The sequence below is a fragment of the Calidris pugnax genome, unplaced genomic scaffold (genome assembly GCF_001431845.1).
Source record: "Calidris pugnax isolate Ruff unplaced genomic scaffold, ASM143184v1 scaffold69, whole genome shotgun sequence".
Classification (NCBI taxonomy): Eukaryota; Metazoa; Chordata; class Aves; order Charadriiformes; family Scolopacidae; genus Calidris; species Calidris pugnax.
Window position 1 is genome coordinate 8,990,291 of NW_015090859.1, and position 14,866 is coordinate 9,005,156.

A 14,866-nucleotide genomic window follows, 5' to 3' on the forward strand; every position below is an offset into this window, starting at 1 on the left:
ATAACGCTTGGCTGAAAATCTCAGCTGTTTATTCAGGTAAAGAAGTCTGGTTGATTCTTTCCTGAAAATAATATCTACATATGTGGAACAATGCGAACAAGCTGCTTCCATTCAAAGTCCTGGCTCTGACAGCAAGAGTTTATATGGACCCAGCAATGTATAGAAGTCGCAGGTAGTCTTCAGGGCTCAAAATGTTTGTTTGGAGGACTTCTTGTTGGTACTCAAACTTCTGAAATTATTCAAGAAGACTTTGCCAAAGTGGAATCTGTCAGTGCCACTGGGAGACCTAAAGAATATGTTCTTCAAATTCTTTCAGATGGCACAAATAGACTGTCTGGGATTATATTCACCGAGGAATTTTTTTTTTTTCTCCCATCGTGAATGAGGATAACATTCCTGAGGAAGAATTCTTGTGCCAGGAAAGTCTTCGCTCCATTAATTTATTTTTTCCCAAGGTCAGGAGTTTACCACTTAGGTACAACCAGAAGGTAAATCAGCAATCCATCCTCCCAGTCCTTAGCTGAAAAAATGTGAAACTTGCACATTTCTCAGGATATGAGACTCCCCATAACAATAAAGACACTCAGTGTGCCTATCCACAGAGCATCTTGCCAGTGTCCCAGGAGAAAGACACCTAATGAATGAACAATTAGAGGAAGTCACATTGTTATAGAAGAAATCTGGTCTTTGCAAGTAGAAGAATCTCATGTAGAGGTGCCATGTGATATGAATCAAAAGAGAGTCTGGCCTCACTGAAAAGTAAAGGCAGCCTGGAATAGCAGAACAAAAAGACCAGAGGCAAAAGACAAAAGAGGTCCAAGTGGAAGATGGGGAAGAAAAGAGGTAATGAAGATTTTCATATATGGCTGTAGGCTTTTCACACAGTCTGAAGCAACCTGGTGAAGCTCTTTTCTGAGCCAAGAAACGTAAGAGAAACAAAGAAGTAGGCAATACAGTGTTTTTAACATACTTAGCACAAATGAAGGAGTAAACGATCTGCAGTACACAAAGCATTTTTTAAAGATGAAGGGACTGAGGTTCGTACATTGCCCCCCGCCCTGCCCCAAAGGAACACAGCAATGAGAGCTCAAAGAAGAAGTGGTATTTAGTTGACAACATAAGGCGCTGACCACCTTTTCTGCAACTTTCCACCACCTTCCACATATCCATCTTTAGTGACAACAGTGTTGTCAACAATACCTAGGCACAGACTCTCGCAATTTGGTTATTTACCAGCCTCCCTCCAAGCTTCTCAATAGGAAGTGAAAGCCAAGCTGACTCCCTACTACCACACTAGTGCACAGATGGAGCAGTTGCTTCCCTTTTCCCAACGGGGCTTTCATTTGGGTTACAGAAAAGATAAACTTTAGAAAAATGCTGGGAAATGAAACAATCAAAAAGTAGAAAAGTCAGGAGAGGAAGACCAAAAATGTTCACTGATATTACAGTATCAAAAGGATAAAATCATACCCAAACACCTCAACTACTTCTTGTCTGAATCAAAGGCAAGAGGCATCTATCCCTAAAATCTGATGAGCTTCACGATGCATCAGCAAATGATTACTTGTGAGTGTGTCGTGATGGGAGAGAATGTCCCCCAAAGCAAAGAAGGATCTATCATAGAAGCAAACACAAAGTATGGGAAACAATGGAGATGAAGAGCAGGAGATGATGAAACTGTGGGAGGAAAATAGCATCGTGGGGCATGAAAATGTGAAAGTGACATCAAGGGGAAAAAGAGATCCGATTAATGGGGAAAAAAAAAAGTAGGATAAATTATTTAAATTAGAAAAGAGGACAGACAAAAGAGCGGGAAAGAAAAGAAACTGAAGTTTTAAAAGCAGTAGCAAAACAGCAAGCTGGCATTTTTTGAGGGAATGAATACATATGGCACACATTTTATTCTACTGCCTCCATAGATGCACGGAGGTGATGTATGAATTTATCACAAATTATGAATTTGTGAAAAATTCATAATTTCTCAGGATTATCTGGGGAAGAAAAAAAAAAAAAGAACAGAAAGTTTCCAATATGCACACTACCATCTGTTTAAGGGCTGTATCCACAGCAACTAAAACCCAAGACAAAAAAAATCAGTCACCATGCAACCACACACCCCTGAGAAACTAGCAACGTAAGATAATTTTTTTCAGTTTCTAACAACATATTCAGACGCGGTGCCACTGAACATTTAAGGGCTAAAATGAGGTACATTAATAATGAAGTTGGCGGTTTATTTTCAAATTCTACCACATACTCAACCTACTCCTCGAAGTCATGGTTGTCTGACAACCCAGCGCTCACGCGCACAGCCCTGTGCTTCAGGCTCCTCCGGACCAGAACATTTCAGCTAGAGAAAGGCTGGGAAAGATAAAGGTCAAAGAGTTGCCAGCAAAGAAATTCTGGCGTGGTTGGTATTTTTTTCTTTTTTTTTTTTTTTTGTAGAAAGCATCCAAAATTAATTCTGCTTTGGATAAAAGAGCTCAGTGAACAGCAGAAAAATAAAAGAGGTAAAATTATACTATGGTATCAAGTACTGGTTTACTACAGTAAAAACAACTTATTAAAAATGTTTTTTCTCCAGTTACTTTGCCTGGTTGTTTTTTTTACTTTTGTAAAAAACTTTTACTCTTTTTGTGTTAGCTTGCCTAACTTGTCAGGCTCACATTCTCCAGAATTTCTTGCAAAGACTGGAAGAATAAGCTTACTACAAAAAGTGTCTATTTAAGAAAAGGGCCTCCTTATGGCCAGAACAGTTTGCCACATTGTGCAGGTAATGGAGCACCATTAGAAGAAGCTATCATGTTCTTGTGTTCTCCTTCCATATGCTACTGATATGTAGGGAAACCTCCTTGTCTCTTTTCTCAAATGATGAACTGAAGAGTAATGGAGCAGGAGAAATGAGAAGAGGTCGTTCTCAAGGGGCAACTAAACAAAATTGTTGCACTCTGGCATACAGAGGAAAGTTAGAGTTCACTCCCCTTGTCAAACAAAACGGTAGGCAGGAGAGAAAGTGTTAATTTGTCTCACCTATGGCATATTACCTATGGACAGCATATTGGGACTCCAGAAATCTGCACAACATTCTCCTAGAATACAAGTCAAAGCCATAGTTGATGACTGATATATACTTCACAGCTTTTATTATTTTCTGTTTCACAAAAAAAGCTCCCTAAGCAAGTGATCTGCATTCTTTACCAGCTTCACTCCGACAGGGAAACTATAATCTAAATTCTGTAATATGGTCTGTTCAACTGCACTGTCTCCAAATTATGCCTTTCCAAGCCTCTATAGGCAAAACAATTGCCCAAGTACAACAATCGGGAAACCTGTTTTCAATTTTTTAAATACTGAGATTGAAATCAGTCTGCTTTTCATTTTTACTACTGTATCTCATCTGTGAACGATGCTTTTTACGATTTAGTCAATGGCCGGTAAATTCGTTGAATGAGTCATTAAAAAAAAAGAACAGGCTGGCCAAAAGCTTTCATGACACATCTTTTCTGAAGAGCCTCTCTGAAACGTTCATACATTGATCCCATCGCCTTCCCATCACTGGTTTCACAGATTAGCACTACCAGTTAGTTAAATGGTGCACTCAAGTTAAAGGCCAAACATGAAGGTAACTTGAAAGTGTTTCAGCAACGTGTAAACGTTCAAACAATGTTGATTTACTCTGCTTAAGCCTCTCCACCTCTTTAAAGAACTCTGTTTGAAGTCTAACATGAAAAGATGTTTTTGCACTTTCATTGTTTATACCCTAAGGAAAGGAGAAGATGAAAAGAAAAATGTTATCAACTCTTCTTTTATCATTTACCATTCTGAACTTATTTACCACTTTTTGCAATTAAAGATATATTATAAAGATTGTCCTTTGTAACTTGAAATTGCTTCTTCCTCCTATCTGAAGAAACTTGGCTGAGCTCTTCCCAGCAGCTTGTAGCCCAACAGACACTTTCAATTCATTTTCTATTACAACGGCAACATTCAAGATTTGAGTAATTGTTAGTTCAGTTCTTACGTTAACACTGATTAATGTTCTAATGGGAATAGGAGATTAGGATCTTCTACCTGAGGAACAATCTTATCAGACTGAATTGTTAAGAAATCAATGGAAACAGAATTATGTTACCAGGGACTGGAAACAAGGATTCACGGAATCACGGGATTGTCAGAGTTGGAAGGGACCTCTAGAGATCATCTGGTCCAACTCCCCTGATAAAGCAGGATTGCCCAGAGCACATTACTCAGGACTGCATCCAGGAGGGTCTTGAAGATCTCCAGAGAAGGGGACTCCACAACCTCCCTGGGCAGCCTGTTCCAGTGCTGTCACCCTCACCATAAAGAAGTTCCTCCTCATTTTTGAATGGAACTTTCTATGTTCCGGCTTGTGCCCGTTGCCCGTTGTCCTATCGCTGGAAACCACTGAGAAGAGTCCAGCCCCAACATCATGGTACTTTCTATGTTCCGGCTTGTGCCCGTTGCCCGTTGTCCTATCGCTGGAAACCACTGAGAAGAGTCCAGCCCCAACATCCTTCAACTCACCCTTTAGATACTTATAAACATAAATTCATACTCCAGTTGTTGGCCAAAGCTTTATGCTCTCTCACCTCTAATTCTGGTAACACAGTAACACAGCTGCACCTACTTGCATTATTCTACCTTGTGTATCTGTACAGAGGGGTGTTTCAGGCAGAGGAAACTCAGTGAAGACCTCAAATTGGCAGGCTGTAACTAAATTATGAGCGACATATGTTCGCATAGAGCAATTAAAGGCCTGTGTGTCTGCTTGATTAGTTTGATGGGGTAGCAACACATACAGCCAAGGTACTGGAAAAAGTGAATCGAGCCACCATCTGCCTTGTTTTACTGCCCTACCACACAAAGTATGTGAACATCTGCATTCGCTGGTTTGACTAAAACAGAGAAAATAAACAGGCTCTGCTATTCTATTAAATAAGGAAATAAAACAAGAGCATTAAACGCAGCAAACAGAAAGTCCCTGTGGTTGACCTCTGTAAGAAAGAGAATTTAATTTCTGCACTTTCTTAAAAGAAACAAGCCTTATTCAAAATACATCTGCAAAGGAGTTATGTAGTCAATTTGAAAAGGATGCTAAAAATACAAATACTCAGAAGAGTCAGGAGCATTTTGACTTCTTTCTGCAATGGCTCTTCTAAGGACCACCGACAGGCTTTAGCCTGTCCTTCTACAGACCACTGACCACTTCAGCTTTGACTCTCATTTTTGGTGAAAGAATGCCAGAAGTACTGATATCCTAATAGGACTGTCTGACATTCTACTTACATCTCGTGAAGCAGTTTGAAAATATAATGCTATATAAACCACTTAAATAGCTATTAGCAGTACAACTGTATATGAAAGACTGGTGGAGAAGAATAAATACACACATCATATTTAAGAAACAGGAACTACGAAAGATATATAAATCAAAAAAAGTATTTTTCCCATAACTTAATATAACCCTCACAGAATGTATATCAATACCTGCTGCTGCCTTTGCCGCCTCATTTGGGCAACCTGAGACATCATGATTTGACGATCCAATAACTCCATTCTCTGCTGCCTCTGAATGTCAACCGTTGCTCCCATTCCCACTCGAACTTCGTTTGTTGGCTCCGCAGATGAGAAGATGGGTTCAAGAGTCCAAGAAAATATCTTTGCTACCCAGCTGGGTACACAAAGAATTCGATGAACTTTTAATATACTGCTATTGTAGCAAATCCCAGAAACCTAAAACCAAACAAAAAAAAAACTTGTTAAAAAAACTTGTTAAAAAGAACCCCAACCCAAAATTTACTTTATATTTAGCTGCAGATAGCAGTTGGTCTTTCTGTTTTTTAAAGCACTTTTTATTGTATTTACCCAGAGTTCTTAGTCAAGAATCAGAGAAAGATTAGGGGATTTCTTTACCTCCAACTTCCCCACAGCCACAGCCTATTAGTTTTTTAAATCTGTGTACTGCATTGCCTGTGACTCAGAAAGCTGTTTGGGGGTTTGGTTTTTTTTTTTGTTTCAGAATTCGAGCCTAAACTATGTGACCCTTTCTCAAACAGCTCAAAATTCAAACAAAATTTTCATTTCTAGTAAAGGAACTGGTCAGGGCATGCTGCATGCTGACCTGAGAGCATTAAGACTGCTGAAGCATTGCAAACACTCCTCAAAAAACCAACCCTCTTAAGGCTTTTGCCCCCACCACCCAAGACTCTCCTTTCTAGTAAAAACAAATACAAAATTTGAAGTTAAATCTAAGACTCTGCACAGACTTATCCCAAAAGGATCCCATCTACCTTCTAGTAGAAAAAAAAAAAAGGTTCAAAACCCAGTTCATTAAAACCTGTGATATTGAAAAAGCCTTTGTGATGCACTTCTCCCACCCTTAAGAAAAAAAAACCCATTCCCTGCATTCACACTCCTGCTTGATTTCATTTCAGATTAAGGAGGAGCAACAGAAATCCATGTGTCCCATCAGTGTTTTACAGTCATCACTCAACCATCATTTTAAATCCCATTACGAAGCTCTAGCATTTGCGCCCAAAGTGGTCCATCATGAAGGTCAAAGTTCTTGCACAAATTCCGAGTCTGCCCTTCTGCTCTATGCCTCATTTCAGTATTCGTGACTATTTACTGTCTGTTATGCCACAAGAATTATGCTATGACAACAAAACGAAATGAACAGGAAGAGATATGAACCCATAAAAATCCGTAAACATACCCAAACAATGCAATTATGCTAGAAGCAATGTACAAACTCCCCACCTGGGCTACTTATTTGGGGATCCTTATTTTATCTCACTAACATTTGTATGAACATAGCAAATGCATTGCTGCATATCCAAAGGGAGACAGTATAGGAAAATGCAACGTTCTTTGGGAGGGGGCTATTTTTCAGATTATCTACAAGGTTGTTGTTAATTATCCAGTGAGATAATGAGACTCTTAGCAAAAATACATTCTGCTTTGGGAAACACTGACTTTTATTTTATCCTACTTTCATTTTATGACTGGTCTCGGGGTTGGATGTAACACCAAACACAGGCTACCATTCTAAAATGAGAAAGAACAGTATTAAACTATATTTATTCCCTTAAATCTTTTTGTGCTATGAGGAAGGAGGTGAATGGGTGGGATGGGATGAGAGAAAGGCCATAATCTGTGGCATCACAGTGAAGGCAGCCTTAAAGAAAAATTTTCTATATTCAAAGAAAGGTCCTGACCGGACTCCAGGAATGACAGGGCACTGGAACAGAAGCTCCTTCATGACCTTAGAAATTCTTTCCTCAGCTCTAGTGAAACTGTTCCAGATGACTGTAAACTCACAACCAAAAACTTGCGTACATCAACTGGAAACTTAAGATAGAACTATAATGGCCAAAGAGTAAGCGGAGGAAAATTCATATCACTTCTGCAATTCATCTACTTTTGGTATGTAGTACTTGAGACACCTACCTCACAAGAAGGTCTCTTAGAAGCTAGCCACCTAGTCCCAAGAGAGTTATGTAAATAGGCTCCTCACTCAAGAAAACCTAGATTGTAGGGTTACCAGAAAGGTTATTTTTTTGGAAGCAAGAATTACTGAACCAAGTTGTAAATATTATGCATACATTAAATCTGATGATCTGTTAGACACAAAACACACAAGCAGCACGAAAGCCTACAAATTATCTTCCTTCTTCTCACCTCCCATTTTTAAGCTATGGAGCCAGGCCCCCTCTTTGGTCCTAAGGATTTTGCAGTACTGGTTGCACAGGTGGAACCAGGCAGGGAAAGAGCACTCCAGCTCATAATAGTTTGTCTAACATCACACCAGCGTTCCCTCACTTCTTCCAAATGTCTCTCCCAGCTACTGATCTCTGCCCACTCTTATCACCTACAGTCCTTTGCTAAGGCCTAATGTTTTCAGGGCACCCTAAATCTTGAACGGGTTCAAAAAGTCACAAGAAACAAAACAAGTGGTGATAGGAAAATCTACATCTCCCTGAATGTATGACAAATCTTGACACGTGTCTGAACACAGTAACCACAAACAGAACCAGTCTTTTATCAACTCAAGACAGAAAATACAGCGAAGAGATAGCAGCAGTATGTCTTTAGTGCCAGTACTTTGGGACTTGTTTGTCTCAGAAGGGAAAGTGTGCTGCAAGCACCAACTAGTAGCTGCATCAGTGAAGGCATTTCCATATTTTTCTAAGTAAAGACAGCTAGTCATAAAATCATTTAAGTTGGAAAAGACCCTTAACATCATCAAGTCCAACTGTAAACCTAACACTACAAAGTCCACCACTAAAACACATCCCTAAGCATCATGTCTACCTGCCTTTTAAATACCTGCAAGGTTGGTGACTCAACCACTTCCCTGGACAGTGTGTTCCAGTGCTCTCCTCGGAGAGAAAGGTCGGGGAGAGCATCTGTGGTATGATTCAGTGGCCAGTCTGGGCCCAAACCACAACTGCTTGATAACCCTTTTGGTGAAGAAATTTTTCCTAATATCCAATCTAAACATCCCGTAGTGCAACTTGAGGCCATTTCTTCTTGTCCTATTTGGGAAAAGAAACTGATACCCACCTCGTTACAACCTTTCAGGTAGTTGTAGAGAGCAAGTCATTCCAGAGCATTTAATCACAAGAGAAGGCTTTATAGGGTTAAAAGTTTATGGACACTGCTCAAATAGAGAATGGCACTTAGCACTGCATGTGAGACTTGTACATGTGGCTCCTACCTGTCTTCCTAGCCTCACTGAGCTCACTGGAGTAACATGCTTGGTCTACAGGCAATGCACCAGTTGTGGTGGGCTGTCTTCTCTCTCCTTCCTGCTCCTCAACAGCAGCACTAGTGTCTTGACCCCTCCTTGTCCTGCCTCAGACAGAAACTCATTGCGCAACCCAAACCTGTGGACTTCTGTGCTCGAAGAGCTGTAAGTCAAGAAGTCTGACAACATAAAGTTCACAGTAAAATCTAAAATAAAAAGCACCTGGTGAAGGAACAAGAGAAAACTGTGTGAGACTAGCAGAAGAGACGTATCTCTTCTACGTATAGCTGTCAAGAAACTTTCTGTGGATCAGTAATTGCTCAGAGCAACCGTGTGATATTGCTGTTCTTCACAAGGGTAAGCAGATGGAAAGACAGACTCAGCTGTGCAGAGCACCAAGTGTACACTGGCAATCCACCTTGTTACTTCCACATCTGTTAGGATTTCAGTGCCACCCCCCTTCTCTTCTTTCTCAATTTACTACTCCAATTATAAAGCTGTTACATGGAAGCACAAGAAATTTTAAATGCTGTGCTCAGTTGTAACAAATTTTCAAGAAGTTTCATCTAGTGAGGAAGAGATACCTATTTGCATATTTCCAATAAACCCAGAATGGAGACGTTTGTAGTTAAAATAGGGCTCGTGATTCAGCCTGGTTTAGTGTCATACACCCATCTTAATGTCAAGTATTTCCAAAGAACTTCCTCCTTGGCTGGTTCATATGCTGAACCTGATATATATCTAATTTTTTTAAAACCCACGCTTTTATACCATTTTTGTTACAGACGCATAGTGAATTTCTAGTGTTTAAGAAAGCAGACCAACTTTGTTTATTCAATGATGATAAGATTCTTCTAAGAATGAGATCAACTGATGATCTCATTATATCCCAACTTCAACACTGTACATCAGGTTAAAGGGCTACTTCCCCCAAACAGATGAGTCTCTGGAGTATTTTAGGCTCTAAAAAGTCACCACAGAAAGATGTTGCAGTTAAGTTCACGCTGTTAGAATGGAGAACTTTCGGCTGGCAACCTAAAATTCATCTTAGTTGTTTTCTTGTAGTGAGATCATTATAACCTACAACCTCATCCATGATATCTTATCAGGCAAAATGCTAAGCAGAGGAAATGGAGGGTGCTGGAAATTGTGTAGCATGCTGCAGAAAAAAAGTGTGCTCACAGTTTTTCAGCTTCTTAACATCAGGGCTTACTACTGGTCCTTCACATGAAGTTTTCTTCCCTCTTCCCACCCCTGTAATAAGCCAAACTTCCTCTCCCCTTCCCTCATGTCCCTCCAAAGATGTACACTTTTCAGAAAAAAGGAAGTAGCTGTAGTTTCTCTTTCACATTAGGTAAACCAAAGGTGGAAGCTCTCCAATATTTTACACGACAAAGACACATATGCTCCACTACTAACTGAAAACTTTAAAATTACTGTACTTGATTAACATTAAAAAAAGAAATCACACAAAAAGCAGCAGGCGATTGGTGTAGAAAACTATGTTGAAAATTATTTTGCCTAATGGTGACAACCTGACAGAATTAAATATCAGTAACATGCTCTGACAAGCTCTAGGCAATCCTGCTTCAGCAGGGGAGTTGGACTAGATGATCTCTATGGTCCCTTCCAACTCTAAAATTCAGTGAAATTCAGTGAAATTCAGTGAAATACTCAATTATGTTGTTCTGAATAATTTTAATTTTTTCATCGTGTGTATTCAAAACTTTGCTATTTTCAGATATCAACAAATTGAAAACAAATAGCAGTATTCTTAAGATGAAGTGACATTTTAATACTTATTTTATCTGCTTTATCCTTAGTATTTTTTGAATATATAACTAGAATCAAAACAAGGGATTAGAGCTTGCGTCAAGATTTTGTACTTAACTTGTTTAGAGAAACACATTTATCAAACCAAGAGAGACTGTGTGAAAACCACCCCACAAGTAAGATCACTACACATGTATGTGTAACCTGTAGTTATAAGCTGCAATGTAGTTGTCACACAACAGGTTGTTTTGTTTGGGTTTTATTTGTGGAAATAGTCACTAAGAGTATAAACAGCCTTTTGCAATAGTTAGCTAGACAGAAAAATAAGATTATAATAATAATAAATTCTCTTCAATTTCCTTCCCAATTGACTGGGGTCATAAATTTCCCAGATTTTTTTTTTCCTTTGGAGCCTACCAATGCTATCTTCATTGGTCAGATGCAATCACTTCTAGATCTCAATTGTTCTTTGTGTATGTGCAAGTATGATTGTACTGCCATTTCAGCACAGTACATCTATCCTTAACTTGCACTCGTGACCTAAGAATAGGTTCCTGTGGGTCTCTGCTAGAGCTCTGCAGGTGATCATCATCATCATATTGTTAACCAAACCTCTTTACTTAAAAGATCATGATTGGATTTATCTGAGCCAACGTAGACACCTGTAATTTAAAAGCTTATCTATGAGCTGCTTGTTTGAAGTCTGTTTCATAGTCAATAGAGAGAAATGGGCACTGCTAAGATGTGACTCATCCTATGACAGACGTCTCCAAAGTACACACACAGCTGAATTACTCTCACAGATTCCCTCTGGTGATTTTGCAGCCACGATGGTGTTCATGTACAGGCTAAAAAAGCTTGATAGAAGCAACCTACCTCTGACTGAACCCGCTGGCACAATTGACAAAGACTTTGGGCACACAAACTCTTCCTCAGATCTGAGAGAGAAACTGAAAACTTTGAAGTGAAACACAAACAGAAAACTAAAATCCATTTTTCTACAGGATCTTAGAAGCTGTGGATATAGAAGAGAAAGTATGTTCTGACACATCATTACCTTCTCCCCTCTCCCACTGCTTTCTTTCTCCTTCCTCCAGAATTGGAAATATCTGCATCTCTCTCCTCCACAAATAATTACAACCTGACTTCCACACTAACATCCCCTGTATTCCAGATGGATCAACTACTTTTCTTCCCAGATGCTTTCACTGATGTAGGAGTAAGTTGCCATGTGTTTACAGGTAGCTGTCTAGACATGAGCAAGATGTCTCAGCTCCCACCACAGAGGAGATACAGTCAATACAGTCAGCAGAAGATAGAAAATCACCTCAAATTAAGCCATCTACAGTCACTTATCTGAACATTGACCATTGCACACATGCAGATACCTCACGTTAGTTTTGGGAGGGATTCAGCACAGCTTTCATATGGGTATCTGCACCTCTTAGGACAGGCAGACAATGCTTCTTTTTCATTCCCCAATCTCTGTTCTTCTATTGCTTTTCCATTTCTTATTTCAGGCTATGCACTTCACAACCTATGTGCTGAGGTTGCCCAGAGAGTTGGTAGAGTCTTCATGCTTGGAGATACTCAAAAGCCGTCTGGACTTGGTCCTGGGCAACCAGCTCAGGGTGCCCCTGCTTGTGCAGGGCGTAGGTCTAGATGTCAACCTCAGTGATTCTATGATTCTGTGAGCTGCCTTACCTCTTGGGCTTTGGTGGGCAGTACTATCAATAAAGTACTAACAATCACAGCAGTTACAGATAAAATATATGCTTTCAGTTAGGAAAATACTTCAGCATATGCAGAATTTTTAATAAGTGAGTAGTCTCACTAGTATTAGCAATACTACTGATACATATATTGTAAAGCCAATATTCAGAAATCACAACTCAAGTTCTGAAAAGTCACTACCTAGATCATCTTAAAATCATATGCGGGTTTTTTTTTTGTTTTTTGTTTTGTAGGTTGGTTTTGTTGTTGTGGGTTTTTTTATTATTTTTTTTTAAAAAGTTTCCTTCATTATTTCTAAGCCTTTGGGATATTCTTTTGAATTTTGAAGTAGTAGTTTGCTCGAGGATTAAAAGCTTATTTTACTTCTAGGAAAGCTAACATTCCCCCAAAACTCCCGATTCCTTGAGCTAGGACTTCAGGAAACACTAACAAGAAAAAGAAGAAAAAAGAAAACAAAGAAAACTAATCAAAAGCGCTGGTAATACTTTCTGTACCTTTACAAACCTTCCCCAAAAAAGAGCTGAGGTTATCCATACATAATCCAAAAAGGACTGGTGCTTTAATTTGAGTATTAGGTGTTGAAGTTGTATCCTGGTCAATATTTTCATTCACATGTTTTATACAATAAAGCAGTTTTTTAGAACATAATCCACAGTAATTTGCAATATGATCTAACTGTAGAATAAAGACCTCTATATAGGTGAGGAGTCTGGAGAATAAATCTTATGAGGAGAGCCTGAGGAGCTGGGGTTGTTCAGTCTGGAGAAGAGGAGGCTGAGGAGAGACCTTATGGCTCTTTACAACCACCTGAAAGGAGGTTGTATAGAGGTGGGGGTCGGTCTCTTCTCCCAAGTCACAGGCGACAGGACAAGAGGAAATGGCCTCAAGTTGCACCAGGGGAGGTTCAGGATGGATATTAGGAAAAATTTTTACACTGGAAGGGTTATTAAGCATTGGAATGGGCTGCCCAGGGAAGTGGTTGAGGCACCATCCCTGGAGGTATTTAAAAGACGGGTTGGCAAAGTGCTTAGAGACATGGTTTAGTGATGGTTTTTATCAGAGTTAGGTTGATGGTTGGACTAGATGGTCTTAAAGGTCCCTTCCTACCTAGACAATTCTATGATTCTATGATAGCACTTTGTTACACGGGTAGGTATGTATATAGGACCATGGCTGACCAGTAAAACAGGACCCATGTTTTATTTAATTCATACTTCTAATAAGTTTTGCCTTCACCACAGCTTTCCATAATTCCAAATTTAAAAGAATGAATTAAAAATGTGATTTCAGTTATTGCAAATAATTAATTTTTATCTATCCTGAACTCCAATTTGAATATGACTTGGCTATAAATCAACAGCACAAAAACCAACTAATGCATAGCTTTCATCTATTTTTTTAAATTACCCAGACTCACTCCTATTATGCTGACCCTCTTTTGTGGCACTAAAGCACTACCACAAGACATTAAACTAGATGTAAGTAGACTTATCTGAATCACCATTTATAATTACACAATTACAAAGAGTTCCAGGAATATCATATTTTGACACTGACTACAGACCTACATAAGGCTAGACCCAGATAAGTGGAAGATGTCCCCCAGACTAACTGGGGGATGAAGACGGACGCATGGCAGGACACGAATGTGAAAGTAACTGCGTAGTACATTATCAGGCTCTGATCAAACATTCTCTTCAATAAAATCAGCATGTATATAGGACTAATTTTAAGTACGTAGAAGGGATGATATTTTAAGTGTGACTACTGCACTGTGGAGTAATACAAATGCTTCTGTATTTCCTTCAAAAGTGTTTTAAAACCAAAAATAATTCAGAGTAAGGACTGTTTAAAATCACTTAAGAAAGATGTAGAAGAGGAAGAAAAACAACAAGAAAATCAACGACTTTTAGATCTGATCTGGTATCAACTATATAATGTTATTTTTATATCAAGAACTACAAAAGCAGAAGTCTGGTTTAAATATTTTAGTCCCCAGCCAAATCACATCTTATCTTAAAAAGGCTGGTTTACCATGGGCAGGAATTCTCTAAAGCAAAACACCTCAGCCAAACAAATAGCAAACAGAAAGGATGAACAAAGTTCTTAAACAGAACTCAAAACAATCTAAAGTACACTCTTGAGCATTTAGCAGATACCTGTAGTCTGTGTTAAAACCAACTCTAGGAAATTCAAAATCATGAATAAGAACTAAAGCACTCAAAAATCAGAACTGAAATTAAAACTAAGCACTCAGCACTGAACTTTCTGTCTTAACCTTACTTAAGCCTTTAAAGTACATTCCTTACAGATTTTCAATATCTGAAGCATAAAAAGTGCAACTTTTCATACAGCCTGAGAAAAGTAAATCACAGCATAGCACAGAAACAATGCAGAAGGCACTGATTTTGGCTTGGTGAAATCTGCAAAGTAAACAGGGTTTTAGGGTTTCAGCATTTGTAAGGCTAAGGCAATTTCAATTTCCTGAAGTTTGAATTGAACTCTACACAAATTCAAGGCAGCTCACAGAAGACTTGGGATATTCCAAATTTTGAACTTTATGCAATGCATCTCTCCCTGCAAACAAAT

General features: G+C 39.0%; 1 protein-coding gene across 1 annotated transcript in view; it reads right to left on the reverse strand.

Annotated features, from left to right (window-relative positions):
- The window catches only part of UBAC2 (UBA domain containing 2), a 114,635-nt gene that overhangs the window by 16,080 nt on the left and 83,689 nt on the right, over nucleotides 1–14,866 (reverse strand). Inside the window, exon 7 of the mRNA XM_014944196.1 lies at nucleotides 5,509–5,754. Coding sequence (XP_014799682.1) covers nucleotides 5,509–5,754 — 246 coding nt within the window. The remainder of the gene's footprint in view (nucleotides 1–5,508; nucleotides 5,755–14,866) is intronic.